Source organism: Mus caroli, unplaced genomic scaffold (assembly GCF_978045245.1).
Source record: "Mus caroli unplaced genomic scaffold, Mus_caroli_1 scaffold_18, whole genome shotgun sequence".
NCBI lineage: Eukaryota > Metazoa > Chordata > Mammalia > Rodentia > Muridae > Mus > Mus caroli.
In genome coordinates, this window is record NW_028227273.1 from 86,335,194 (window position 1) to 86,350,404 (window position 15,211).

At 44.1% G+C, this 15,211-nt stretch overlaps 1 protein-coding gene and 1 pseudogene across 1 annotated transcript in view; both read right to left on the reverse strand.

Annotated features, from left to right (window-relative positions):
• Positions 1-15,211, reverse strand: part of Slc22a3 (solute carrier family 22 member 3) — an 88,034-nt gene that overhangs the window by 4,839 nt on the left and 67,984 nt on the right. Inside the window, exons 6-9 of the mRNA XM_021186320.2 lie at positions 8,547-8,644; positions 8,212-8,426; positions 1,671-1,779; positions 623-735 (exon numbers count right to left, since the gene is read on the reverse strand). Coding sequence (XP_021041979.1) covers positions 623-735; positions 1,671-1,779; positions 8,212-8,426; positions 8,547-8,644 — 535 coding nt within the window. The remainder of the gene's footprint in view (positions 1-622; positions 736-1,670; positions 1,780-8,211; positions 8,427-8,546; positions 8,645-15,211) is intronic.
• On the reverse strand, positions 5,764-6,178 carry LOC147000560 (NADH dehydrogenase [ubiquinone] 1 beta subcomplex subunit 3 pseudogene; annotated as a pseudogene).

A 15,211-nucleotide genomic window follows, 5' to 3' on the forward strand; every position in this document is an offset into this window, starting at 1 on the left:
AATTTTAAAATTTGGTTCCTGGAAATTGATGTTTTCATTTTCCAATATCTTAGAAGGATTTCAGTGTTTGATTTTAACCCAGAACCTAACAAGGGGAGTTGATATGAACACTGTTTATCCCACCTGTTGGTGCAAAGTGACTGTAAGGCCATTTAACGTGTTGGATGATCTGACTGGCTCTTTAAAATTGAAACAGTCACAAGAGGATGGAACAGATATGGTGGGTATCAGACCTGGTGACAATTACAGGCTCTGCATGAATAAGTGAAATGACCTGAGGCTAGCCCATAAAGTGAGGCAGCAAAGTATCTACCACATGAGCATGGGGAACTGAGGTCTAGCTGCAGAATCCAAGTAAAAAATCTGAGCATGAACTTATAAATCCAGTGTTGCGAACCAGAGACAGGTAGATCTCTGGGACTCACTGGCCAGCTGCCTAGGCTAATCAGCGAGCCTCACACTCCAAGGAGAGACCTAGTCTTGGTAAACAAGGAGGATACAAGCCTGAGGTTGATCTCTGGCCCCTGCAACCATGTACACACATGTGGCCATGCACACACATACACACGCAAACCTGCTTGTCCACACGTGGACAAACCCTCCCATACAAATGAATTCTTACCAAAGATGATCAGAGGCAGTTCTAGCCATATAGCTGCCAGCCGAAAGAGCAGAAACGGGGCTATAATCCCCCCAAAGTCACACAGGCCTGAGCAGAGCGAAACCCCAAAGTTCCTGCAGATTAAAACACAGTTTTAGATGAAAGTTTTTAAAAAACAAATTCAGGATAATAAAAACACTCAGACATCCTAAATTACAGAAGTTGTGTTAATACTTTCCATTTTTATCATTTTTAGTTCCAACAGTTACAACTGCCTCATGCTGTAAGCAAGTCATTTCCATTCTGCACCGTTTCAAGGTGCGATTCAGGAGGTAGCTCCCAGTGATGGTGAAAAGATGCTTCTCCATTATCAGGTGAACAGCCCTGCCAGTCCATGACACTCACAGGCGAGAGGCGGGACTTTTGGGTCCCCAGAGACAGGCTAAGAGATGCATGGGAGGAAGGGAGATTTCACCATGCTTTGGAGGGAGAAAAGGTGACCGGCCATGTGAGATCTCGTGAGGAGCGGCCACAGGCCACTTCTCCAGGCAAGAGGTTAGAAACATAAATAAGCTGAGGGCAGATTTCAGGTGCTGAGCTGGAATTAAAGGTAACTGAGCAACTGAAGCTGAGGGCAGATTTAGGGTCTTGAGCTAAGAGTATAGGGAAGGGCACCATAGCCTCAGGAGATTAGAAGTGCCCAGCAATTGAGCCAATATGGCAGGTTGAAAATAAGCATGTGTGTGTGTGTGTGTGTGTGTGTGTTTTATCTGAGAATTGGAGAGAATCTGGGAGGGGCTGATAGCATAGTCTACCCAGAGCTTAAGGTGGGGTAGCAAAAGCTATACACAACAGGTACCCTACAAAGTACGCGACTAAGAATATTGCATCAGACAAGAAAGCCAATGTGCAGAAACCCACAAACATTCTGTACATAACCAGCTTCTAACAAAGCAAGATATGCCACTATGGAGAGAGAGAGAAAGAGAGAGAGAGAGAGAGAGAGAGCACTTGGAAACACTTGGCTGCAGTTACTTAGAAGAAATGGCCATGTATAAGTTAGAATTACCGTAATGTCGTTGGGTACAACTCTGAATTTACCAAATAAACAATTTCGAAGGCCATGGTTATCCCTAGTCTTCCCAGGGTAGCGACTGTGGTCCTCAGCCACGGTATCCCTGTGAATAGAATGTTTGGAAGGGAAGAGTTAGGGGTCTGATCTCATCAGGGTTTTACGAAACAATCAAAACCATTCACTGGGTTCCTCCAACTTAACTCCTTGATGATTTAAGCACAAATGGTAGAAAGCTTTTATATTTTGGAACAGATTTCACTAATGTCAGCTTGAAAGGGAACAGTTAGTGTATGGCAGGTGCTTTTCTGAGTGGGGAAAGGCTGTAAAATTCCAACTAACGACCTGGTTGCTGAGCAGTCACCACACCAAAATACTGTCCCAGGAAGTGCTTCCCTAGAGAGCCCTAGCCCACTGGCCTTGACAGAGGGAAGGATGTCTCCCTCTGTCCCCTTGAAAACCATGGCTAGTCAGACTCCATCTTCACTCTGCACGGGCCTAGAAAGCTGTTCTCCTCAACTAAGCTGGTTTCCCACAAGAATCGAGACTTTGAGAAGGAGGAGGGGCTTGGAAAGAGACCTCGGTTCTGTGTTCTCTCCACAGTGTCACTCATTGCCTTTATCTCCAGCCACACTACGTCCTCCAGGAAGTTATCAGGAGAGAGCCAGATTCAGATACACCCACTGGCTCACTTAAAAAAAAAAAAGAAAAGAATTGCTTTAGGACCAGCTGCTCTCATTGGATCAAGAAAGCCCTGGACCTCTACAGTAATAATGAGGCATGGCAAATTCTCTCCAGGAAACATCTCCTTTCTTTTGTTTTAAGAGCAGATAAATAGATAAATCCAGGCCTCTGAACATCTTAAGAATTCATATGCAATGAGCCAGGCATGGCAGCTAACACCTTTAAGCCCAACACTTGGGAAGCAGAGGCAGGTAGTTCTTTGTGAGTTGGACAGAACTTGGTCCAGGACAACCAGGGCTTCAAAGAGAAACTCTGTCTCAAAACCAAACCAAACCAAACCCAACCAATAACGAAAGAGTTAAGACGGTATCTGCTGGTCAGCGCACAGCTAGGGGTATCAGCATCTCTGGACACAGAAGTTCACACAGCACCAGATCATCCTCTTGCCTCCTAGGCAAACACTGCACCTTCCTGAAGGTATAATTAGGCATTATATTATTTTGTTGGGCTGAGGTGTGAACCCAGCACCTTACACATGGCAAGTAAGTGTTCACCACTGAGTTATATAGCAGCCCTTGATTTTTGAGGCAACATTAATTCCAAGCTGGTCTTGAACTCTCAACCCTGTGTCATCCTTCCGAGTGCTGGATTCTAGGAACGTACCACCACACAAGACGGGTAGAAAAGTAGCCACTAATGAGGATGATGACAAACTAGAAATAAGCTCAGCAATGTGTGTTCACTCCAGGGAATATTTGACAAATTAAAAAAGAAAAACAAACTTCAAAAAACTGTCAGAAAGACAAGCAGAGACAAGTGGGTTTCAAGAGCCCAAATCGTTGCTGGGAAGGTCCAGTTAGCTAAGATTTAGTGGCAAGCTGGGCTTTCCAACACTCTTGATGTGTTCAAGAATAGGACACCCACAGCTGTCCCAGCAGTAATTAAATCAAGGAATGAGGTAGGTCAGAGCTGAGCTCATGCACTGGGCTGCCACCTGCTCTGGCTTGCAGCAGCTGTAAACATTTGTTTTATTTATGCTTTGCTTTTTCGTGTGAGCCAGGAGGGGACTAGGAAATGCATTCCACCCTTGTCTGTCAGTGAGCAGGCAGGTACTGATGGAGATGGAAAGTGGGGGCTCAGCCAGATGCCCTGGGTCACAGCTAATGGGCCACAGAGGAGGGTGTCTGCTTCCATGGCAACCACTATTGGTAGGCTCACCAGGCAGAGTTTGTTTTGACCATAGCAAGGTTGCTCTTGTGAGTCCCACCAATAAGTTAAGTGTCTTCTTAGATTTATAACAGAGGCTTAACTTGTTCACTAGGAAAGAAAATTAAAACTAAGAAACCAAATGAAAACATACATATTTTTTCTACACACACACACGCCATACACAGACAGACACCCACACCACTGCGACCCCATCATTAAAAATGTGTGTGGTTAACTCAAAAATACTAGTCAATTCAGAAAAAAAAAGGAAGTTTATCAGTTTGACACCCTGGTAGGAGAAATGGTCTGCCCTACTTACGGGCTGTTGACCTTAAAGACTTTCAACTCTTTCCCATATAGGACACTGGGACAGAGCTTGTGTGTGTGTGTGTGTGTGTGTGTGTGTGTGTGTGTGTATGTGTGTATGTGTGTGGTGTTTAAGAATCCCAAAAGGTATTAAGCTATATTAACTTGAAATTATTTCATTAACAGATGTAAATTATGTATAGTTATGTATGGAGAAGGAAACCATTGATTGTCCTGATAATAGACACTCGTTTTTGTTTTTTGATGGTAAAGACCAAACCAAATATATATACATATACATAGTCACACACACACACACACACACATATGCAGGGGGATTGAAAAATTAAGGTCATACCCAGTTATATAGAATGTTTGAGGCTAGCCTGGGCTACAAAAGATATATAACCCCTTTTTCTCCCTCTCTTTCCCCCCTCTTTCCCCCTCTCCCTCCTTCTCTTTGTCTCTCTCTCTCTCCTCTTTGTTTATCTCCTCTCTCTCTTCCTCCCTCCCTCCTCCCCTCCATCCCCCTCTCCTCTCCTCTTTGTTTCTCTCTCTCCCCCCTTTTCCTTTTCTCTCATTTTTCTCTCTCTCTTCTTTCCTCTCCTCTTTGTTTCTCTCTCTCTCCTCTCTCTCTCCCTTCCCACACACGCGCACATAGATGATCACTGCAGTTAAAGTTGTTTTCCATGGTCATGTCAGAGAACACAGAGAAATGATCTTCCTCTATGGATGGAGACTTGCTCAGGCAGCTAGCGTCTTAAAGCTCAGCTTTTAAAGAAAAGATGCAGAATTTAAAAATATATAACTTTCACTTTCCCTGGATGTACCATCTGCTCCAAAATAAAGTTTAGAGAGAAGTCCTAATAAGGATATGTAAATTAGGGTATGCAGAGTTTTCCACTTAGAAATAAAAATAAAAAAAATAACCTTGTCTGGAAGGAGGCCTTGCCCTACTGCTGGGTTTGTAGCCACACAGAGTGGCCACAACTGCAGAGGGACAGGCACAGAGAAAATGCCTGCCTTCTGAGTTCCAGAGTTCAGAAGTTTGCTTTCTAGACCACGAATCCCAGAGGAATAAGCAGTCAGGAAGATCTTCTCTTTTTCCAAGTTCCGACCATAAAAAGAAAGGTTTCTAGAGAAGTCATTTTCAGAGCTGACCTCTCCAAAAGGCTCATTAGCACTTTAGCCAGAGACCAATGGTGACATCAAGTCCAGCTGAGAGGCAAGGCTAACTTCACAGTCTGTTCCCCGGAGTCAAGGCCAAGAGCCCCTTAAATTGGAAGGCATGCTTGCTCAAGGGAGGGGCCTCTATTCATATACAGGATTCAGACTGGTGACTTGAAACTTATTCTGGCCCATCCAATCATCATAGACCCGTGAGCAGGAAGGCATGAAGACCGGGGCTTGACACCTAGAACCCATACAAAAGAGCCAAGTGTGGTGGTGGGTGTGGGAACCCAGCCCTGGGGAAGTGGAGACCAGGAGCCCCGTGGCTCGTGGCCAAACAGCCTTGCCTCAGTAGCAAACTGCAGGCTAAGTGAGAGACCCTGTCCTAAGGAACAGGTGAGCACCCATGCCAACCTCGGGTCTGCATGTGGATATGAACACCCATACCAACATGTGTACCTGCACATACATACATACATACATACATACATACATCATACATACACAAAATGGGAGGGAGGGAGGGAGGGAGGGAGGGAGGGAGGGAGGGAGGGAGGGAGGGAGAATTCTGAAGTACAGAAGTCTATAGCATTCTTAAGCTTTCAACTTTTAATTGAAATTGCATACCTCTGAGAGAAGCAATTATGTTTCTATTGTGCCTCTCTATTCCTTTCACTGTTTTTTTAAAACAGTTTTTCTTACTTTATTAAACCATACTAATATTCTTTCAAGGACATACAGCCAGGAATGCTACAGCGAGAGAATCTTATTTTTATGAACGAGACGTCACAAGGCGCTCTCTTCAGTGGTGCTTCTTATCACCATGCTGGGATCCAGGAAATATTCAGCCCCCAAAGACTGATGTCGCCTCCAAAGCCGCCCATGTATCTCCAAGCCTCACTGAGAGCCCATGGATCCCTCAGCCCTCGGGCAGCAAGCTTCTTCTGCACCGTTTCTAATGGCATCCCTTCAATTTTCCACCGTCTGTAATCTGGAAGTTCCCTTTTACCCTGGCCATGTCCGTGTTCATGTCCGTGTCCAGCAGCCATGTCTGACAGCAATCTGACCTCCCGGGACACTCAATATTCAACCTTTCAGCAGGAGCCAACTGGAAACGGATGTTCCCTTTCTCTGTTTTTAGTGGCCAGCAATTAATTAATCAATATTAAATAGATACACACTGATGGTTGCCTTTTACTCAGCTTTCATAGCTCTTTTATTAAAGATCTATTTTTATTTCTGTCTCTGTCTCTGTTTCTGTCTCTGTCTCTCTCCCTCTCCCTCTCCCTCTCCCTCTCCCTCTCCCTCTCCCTCTCCCTCTCCCTCTCTCTCTCTCTCTCTCTCTCTCTCTCTCTCTCTGTCTATGTAGATCAGAAGTGGGCATCAGATGCCTTGGAGCTGGAGTTACAGGCGGTTGGGAGTCACTGGATGTGGGTGCTGGGAACTGAGGATTCTGGGAGAGCAGCTGGTGCTGTGAGCTACTGAGCCATCTCTCCAGCCCCAGCTTCCATAGCTTTTAAGCTATGCTAACTATGTAGAGGGCTATTTGTGTTGCTTCAAATTCACATTTACTTGGAATCTGATCCTATTTGGGGATAGAGACCAAGAGGGAGAGGGTCACATGAAGATAGAGGCAGAGATTGGATAGATACCAAGAAATGGTGAGGGGAACAGAGAGAGGCTAGAAGAGCTCCTAGCTCAGAGGCTGTGGGAGGAGCTGCTCTACACTGTGCATTTAGATGCCAGCCTCCAGACAGGAGGGGAAGTGTCTGCAACCAGCTGGTGGAGACTTATTACTGCAGCCCTGAGAATCTGATGCACTTGAGGAAAATGAGAGAAACCCAAGTTTCTGCTTTTCATCAGCCATCGCAGGGGGATGGATTTGCACACTGATTTCACTCTGTTCTGAGGACTGGCATGTCTGCAGTTTTATCCAAGCATCTGCTATCTACTATCTCTATGTGCTATCATGGGAATTCGTAAACCCTTGTCTAATTAATGGCATCTGCCGTGAGTGTCTGCTCTGACATCTTCAACATTAGCAGTGTCTTTCCCAATCCATGCTTTTCTCAAAGGCAGACGGCTTCCTTTGTAGGCACAGGGACCGTAGAGAACCTGGCTTCCTACACAACCTTCACTGCACACCTAGAACATAGAGATGACTCCTGTGTGCTAGTTCACACCATGCTGGGAGAGCTTAAGCGGCTTCCTCTTTGTAGCTCCAGCTGTGCTCTGCGGCAGAGGTTGTCTGTGCTATTCACTGAGCATCTGGAGTCTTTAGCCATCTCTTCCTCCTCCTCTTCTTCCTCCTCCTCTTCCTCCTCAACTCCACCCACCAGTACTCAGGGTACTGACTTCTGCAGCATCCCAGAAAGGAACAGTCTTTCCCATCCCAGCCAGACTTTCCCACTGGAAGCCAGTCTCTGTTTCAAACTGCTGCAAGTATAAGCAGCTCACAGCCCCCTTCTCAGAAGCTTACAGGCAGGACCAAGTTGTTCTGGGGCCTGGCTATCCTCTGGCTTCCTCATAAAGATTCTAGCAACAACACAGAAGCCTTAGTTCTTAAACTCATAAAATTTCCCATAATTTGGGGGAAAATAACGGGTAAGAAGAAATAGTGGTTAGTAAAGAGCTCTGACTTCCCCCTTGGGCCTCCACAGAACTTCTCCCTCCCCCCTCCTCTCTGCTTCCCTCCCCCCACCTTTGTCAATTCTATTAATTTACCACATTATTGTTGCGACATTATTTAAATGTCCATGTCTTTCAATAGGCTATGAAGAATATGAAGCCAAGAGTCACACCTTCCCTCTGTCCCTAACCTGGGGCACGGCTTGTTACCTGCAGGATGGTGATGCTTGGGGAATATGTTAAACAGTATCAGCCATATCACATCACTACGTCATAGATCTAGCATGATCACCTTTCCATTAATAAACAAACCCAACGTTTCAGCAAAGAGAGGTATCAATGTAAAGATCTTGTCAACCTTTATATTCATGAGAAAGAAAATAGAACTGCATTATCCAGCATGCCTGGGGGCAAGCTTTGGAAGGAATAGCACACACAGCTCAGAGAGGCAAGTGCTCCCTACCCCCTCCACCATATGTAATCACTTACAGTTTTTGTTAAGTTCTTTGGGAACTGTCAACTAAATGCGAAGGAAGATTACCTTCTGGTAAAAATGCAGTGACCAGACACGACACCCCTGCCACTATATTGCTTGCCGCAAAGGGAAGGCGTCGTCCAAGGCGCTCAATGGTCAGAAGGATCAAGAGAGCTCCGGGCAGCTCCACGAGCCCCGAGATAAAGAAGTCTATGTAGAGGTTGCCTCCGATAAGTCCCAGGCGCATGACAAGTCCTTGGTACACCACGGCGCTCGTGAACCTGCGGGACATCAGGACACCAGGGAAGCAGAGTAAGAAGGAGCAGGGGAGTCTGTGCACAAAAGCAAACGACAGCCATGCACTTGACACCAGCTTTGAATTCCAGCCCGAGTCAACTTACCAAGCAAACATAAGAATGAGCGTGCATTTCCTCATTTGGGGAGTTCTCACAAGGTCTAGACAGGATGGGTTACTGACTTCTTCGTCTGTAACGGTGATCTAGATAAGAAAGACAGATTCCAGTTGCATTATATAGCACGACACACATGCACAGTGTAAACTTATTAACTGCAAAACGTTGAAAAGATCCTCCTGAACTTCTGGGCCCTTCCCAGTTCCATCTTCAGACCTGGGCAGGAGTTTGTTTTCCAGCATTTTCAATATGTCAGATCCACAAAGATGCAGTTAACTCAGCTAAATGTCCAAGGATAAACCCAGGACTGATGCTAAGCTGCTTCAAATCATGTTTCCTTTACATCACTGTGTATCTCTCCAGTTAGCACCCTCACTAACATAACACCTTTCCTCTATAAAAACCTAAATTTGTGCTGTTTAGACCAACTGTCAACTTGATAGAACCTAGACACAGATGCAAAGAGTAAGGAAATTTAGTAAGGAATTTTCTAGATCAGGTTGGCCTTTGTGAGCCTGTTTTGATTGTGAATCAAGGTGGAAGATTCACTGTGAATGTAGGTGGCATCATCATTTCATGGGATGGACCCTGGACTATGGAAGAGGACAGAAAGGAAATCAAGGACCAAGCAAGGACATATACACTCTATCTGCTCGTGACTGTGGACATGATGTTTGAGGTCCTTTCCTGGCTTCCCCAGATCAGTGGATTGTAACTTGGAATTGTAGGACAGATAGAAACTTTCCTGTCCACATGTTTGGGGTATTTTATCTATTCTCATTCTTACTGTTTCAAAGTGAGGCCAGGGAATCACATAGAAGACAGCATAAACAGATGATAGCAATGTATTTTTCCATGGTTCATTGACAATGTTTCCCAAGGAGTTTCTATACATTGTCTGAGGCAGACAGTTAAGCATGTCGAGACTCCCATTTGGGTTTGGTTTATGTATGCTTGGCTCTTGTAGTAATGCACATGGCAGCCCAGTTTCTCTGTATCACATACATATATTTTGACTTAATAACTTCAGGACCTCTTGGCCTCCTACCTGTATCTGGAGACACATATTCCTATCTTTGGACAATGGTGGAAGGTTCTCCATCCATGTTATTGGTGAAATTTAGACAGTTTCTATTGGAATATATTTACAGTCTATTCAGGTATTTTGCCTATGCATAATCAGGCATGCAAATGACTGAAGTCAGATGAAGTATGTGAAGGGACATGGCAGTAGAGAAATGATTATATAATCTATCCTGAGACCCACCTAAGCCACACCCCTTATTAACCAACGCCTCCTTTTTATGAACTCCAGCAAAAGAGTTCCAAAAACTGATCAGAGCCCCTTAATTCAGAGATGCCCAAAGGAGCCTTTTCTCTCTCTAACCTCAGAAAAACTAATGACAAGAGTGGGCCCAAGTAGACTTCAGCAGACGCCTACATCCACGGGGAGCCAGTCTGAGAATGCAGATGGCCGGTTAGGGTGGAGAGAAACGCAAGCAGCTTTGATGACCTGGTTAGACCCTGGCTAGGATACCTCTGAATATCTGATACCTGCTGAGCCTAGAACTGAGGACACATGAGCCAGCAAGTGTCCCTATTGTCCAAGTGCATGTAAGTGGGCTTTCTGTTACTGGATGCCTAACTCCAATCCATAAAAAGCCCTTGTTTTGATCATTATTTTAGGCAAAATCATTTTATTGCTAAAATAATTGCTTCCACATTCCAGTTTGCTCCAATTACAACTCATTGTAAACATCCTTGATTCAACGTCAAAATTCCTGAGATTTGGGACAAACCTGTGACTCAACTCTGCTTTTCCTTAGTGTGTAGCTATATAAGCACCTGTCCAAAGAAGATGAAGTCCTGGTAACAATGGAAAGGAATCGGGACCACAATACTGCCATCCTTGCCTGCACAGTGAGTGAATGGAAAGGTTATATATAGTTCGGCCAAGCAGGTAAGTATGTTGTTACAGTGCAGAGCAAACCCAGCTGGTCTTTGATTTACTAGCTTCGTCTCCGCAGTGACGCACATATTCTGAAAGATGACCCACTTTCTGGGCGTCCAAAGACCTCGAGAGACGGAGAGCCGTACCTTGGATGGAATGTATCCCGCCAGCTCATGCACTTGGTGTCTGTGGCTACTGTTCTTTTATGTAACTTCTTGCCTAGCCTGAGTCAGAAACAAAAGATCTGAAATGCTATTCCAGATCACTACATGTTTAAAAAAATACACTTTAATAAATTGTAGCCTCTATGCAATAAAACCCAGCAATTAAAAATGGAATCCTCTATGAGTTCTGATATATTTACAATCATATAACAATTTACTGTGCCCACAGTGTGGCACACACCCATGATTCTGAATTTCCTTCATGATTTCCCCAAATTCTATCCACCCTGGGTGAGGGTAGCCTTCATCTGCTCTTGTTGAGACAGCATTTCTTCCTTTAGAATTTTAATAGACATAGAATCTGGAGTTGTCCCTTCTTCCATACCTTGCTTACCACTCTACTTTGTCATATTTCTATAAGATACAAATAGGTTAGACTCTGATGTAGGGAGTTGCCTGTGTAACATTTGTCTGTTTAGAGGTCTGGTGCCTCACAATGCTCTCATCTAAAAAGGTATCATTCGAGGCTCAGCTATGAACGCTGGACTCCTTGCTTCCCACCAAGCCGAAGTGCTGCTTGCTCTAACCATCTGTCCATCCTTTCAGTCTATCAAGGCTTTATTTGCCATCCACAGGCAGGCAGGCTATGTTAAGCATTCTCTCTGATGAGCTACGCTGCCTTTACAAGTCTTCCTGGTACCTTTCTGATATATTTCTTTAAGATGAATTTTTATTTTAAAATGCCAAGAAATAGGAAGGATTTACAAATAACTATGCTATAAAAAGTGGTGCTAAAAGCCCCCCAAATGATGGAGAGTGAGTTTCAGGTGAACACCCAGCAGGGTTACACTACTATCTATCTATCTATCTATCTATCTATCTATCTATCTATCTATCTATCTATCTATCTCTATATCTAAATATATACACACACACACATACACGCATACATATAGCAAATACATATAAAGAGAGAGCAAATGTATATAACAAATATATATATATATATAATATATATAAAGAGAGTATATATATGTACTGGCTATTTTTGTGTCAACTTGACACAGCTGGAGTTATCACAGAGAAAGGAGCTTCAGTTGAGGAAATGCCTCCATGAGATCCAGCTGTAAGGCATTTTCTCAATTAGTGATCAAGGGGGAAAGGCCCCTTGTGGGTGGGACCATCCCTGGGCTGGTAGTCTTGGGTTCTATAAGAGAGTAGGCTGAGCAAGCCAGGGGAGGCAAGCCAGTAAAGAACGTCCCTCCATGGCCTCTGCATCAGCTCCTGCTCCCTGACCTGCTTGAGTTCCAGTCCTGACTTCCTTTGGTGATGAACAGCAGCATGGAAGTGTAAGCCGAATAAACCCTTTCCTCCCCAACTTGCTTCTTGGTCATGATGTTTGTGCAGGAATAGAAACCCTGACTAAGACAATATATATATATATATATTTCCACCCAATATGTTACGGAACCATTATGAGACTTGGATTTCTTTTCATCAGTACAAGGATACTAACACTCATTATTATTTTGAAGATCCAGTTGAGAAACTATATACATGTAGACATGTGCACATGTAAGCATTCAATGCTGGGTGCTGTTAGTGTTAGGATGTATATATGATATATACACACACACACACACATATATATATAAATGTACATAGGGAGATGAGTAGGATTGGGGTGCAAATATACATACATATATATATATACACATATATACATATATACACACACATATATTTGCATATATATATATATATATATATGTACATTTAAGGGGCATTTCCTTGTAAGGGATCATTCATTCACCCCTTACTCATAGCTACTGATGTCACACAAACAGAGATGCTTCAAAATGACATGAAGCCCTTTCCAATGTGACCTGCACCATTTACTTTTAAAGCTCACAGTTCTATGCAGGATTTTGAATATAACAACTATATTTTATATTAGTTTGTCATTGTTGACATTCCAGGCTGAAATGAAGTAGGTTCAATTATTTAAAAATATATACACAGGCTAGTGGGTTCGAGAGACTTGGTATAAACAGCCCATCATACCTGGGGGCTCACTAAGTACACCCTGTCCTAGGCCTTGGGTCTGAATCCTTATTTCAGGTTCTTCAGAGAACTAGCAGAAGAAACTGAGTCAGTGGACAGTCCCAGCTTATCTGTTGACTCTTGAAGCCTTAGTTCTTCCCAGAGCCCTGGGTTGGGGGGTTGAGTATACCAGGCTCAGGAGGGAAGAACACCTCTTAAGTGGATCAGAGGAGAACACAGGGTGGTAGCTGCACCTTGTAAATCCATTTGGTGGATCTTAGTAGGTGATTTCCTATCCATTGAGATGACCATGAGCCTTTCACTACCATGACATGCTTGATGACGATGTCATCATAAATTGACTGCAGCCTGTGCCCTCCAGAGGCGTCCAGTCCCTAAGTCAGCATGAACCAAAGATTATTTGAAGACTTGAGGCTTACTTTTTTGAGCAATCAGGAACAACCTCAAAGCTAAACTCCCAAGTCTTACAGACAAGAACCCAAAGAAGGAGGGCCTAGAGGGCTAAAAGGGTGACCATTAACTGTTGGGGGACACCCAGAGACTTTCATACACTTAGTGTGTGGCCCCATTACTCAGACAAAGGACAGCCCCAGAAGTACCAGCGGATCTGGTATCTGACATGAAAGAGCTTCAGGTGACTCCTGGGCAGGAAGCACACCAACTACTCTTCAAGAAGAGAGCATTGCTCCAAGCTATGCAGTACACACTGCCTGCTCCCCATGAAGCAGAGTTGCCAAGTTACTCACCATACACACTGCCCACTCCCCATGAAGCAGAGTTGCCAAGCTCCCTGCAATACTTTGAGACACTTAAAATATAAAACAAGAGCAAGCAAACCATTTACTGTGTAAGAACACATAACAAAATCTGTGTAGACCTTAATCCAAAGGCTGAGGGAATATCACGAAGGAAAGCGAGGGAAGACTAAGCCAGAGGCTCAGGAATCCCGCTGAAGGCAGCATGTTCTCTACAGAGCAGGGAAACCACAGCCATGAAATCTCAGGCCATCTAAACAGGACCTGAGCAATGACAACAGTTGACATGCCAACCTGGATGGGGGAAACCTCACAAAGTTCTACCAGAAGAAGAAGAGCTACACAAAGCTGAGAGAAGAGAATAAGTGTGCACCAGCTACAAGAACCCAAGGGGCTAACTGATCCCAAGTGGTCAATTCTAAACACATATACATTAAATGAACAGAATGTATTTATAAATGTGCGTGTGTGTGTGTAAAGCAATCATACTTAAGAATTAGAAGGTCATGAATCTGAGAAGTGGTTTGGAGGAATTAAGAGGGGGCTGAAGCCACGAAGGAGCTGGTCCTGTAGAACCAAAGCTGCAGGACCTCCATGGCATAGGGCAACAACAGGCTGTCTGAGAGGAATCCTGGTAGGATCCAGTATCGATAGTGTAGCAGAAGCCAGAGAGGCCTCGAACCAGACCCATGACTCACTGCAATGAACATTTGTAAGTAAAGATGTTTGGGCAAAAGGGTATACTGTGTGACACACTGTGACACATGACAGCTTTTGTGGTGAGATGTTTATTTATTTATCTATTTTTTAATTTTACTTTTATGTTTTCTTTTGAGGGAGGCTGTAAGGGTGGAGGGCAGATATGGAGGGCTGGGGAGGTGAGTGGGATAAGGGTGCATGATGTAAAGTTCACAAAGAATCAATAAAAAGTTAAAAAAATTACATATATCTCTGTAATAAAGCTTACAGTTTTTTTTTTAAATCAATGCATTTGAGGGAGCAATGTTTATCAAAATTAAGAATGAGCTCCAGTCCCCAGGACTAGGGCTGCACAGCACAAAATAAAGTGTTAGCCACATAGGTGAGTTGACATTGCCTATGATTTGTGTCACAAATGATAAAAGTGACAGGTGAAATTAATCACACTGACATGCTTTAATGACTGTAATCTACTCCAACGTTATCATTCCCACACATCGGCTACACAAAGTTATTTATGAGGCATGTGTACACTGTTTTGTAACAAATCTTTGCAATCCGTTGTGTGCTTTTCTCTCACGGTACATCTCAGGATGGACAATTCGAATCTCCCCCCCACACCCCCTGATGGATATGAAGCCAGGGACTGTGGTACTGGGTAGAAGGGGCTAGCACCCTAGAGGATCTTTCCCAGGTCCTCTGTGGTGAAAATCGACTCTGAAAGCTTCTCAGCCCTAAAGGAGTCCCAGTCTCCACCCATGTAACGTGGCATTCTGCACAATACTAGAGAACCAACACAGTGCCTCCCATCTGAGGCCTCCAAAGGATGGGCTGCAGTCACAGCCTCGGTGAAGGCTCACAGCTGTAGCTGTGAATCACATGTGGATATATTTCTTTATTCCTTTTTTTTTTTTTTTTTTTTTTTGGTTTTTCAAGACAGGGTTTCTCTGTATAGCCTTGGCTGTCCTGGAACTCACTTTGTAGACCAGGCTGGCCTCGAACTCAGAAATCCGCCTGCCT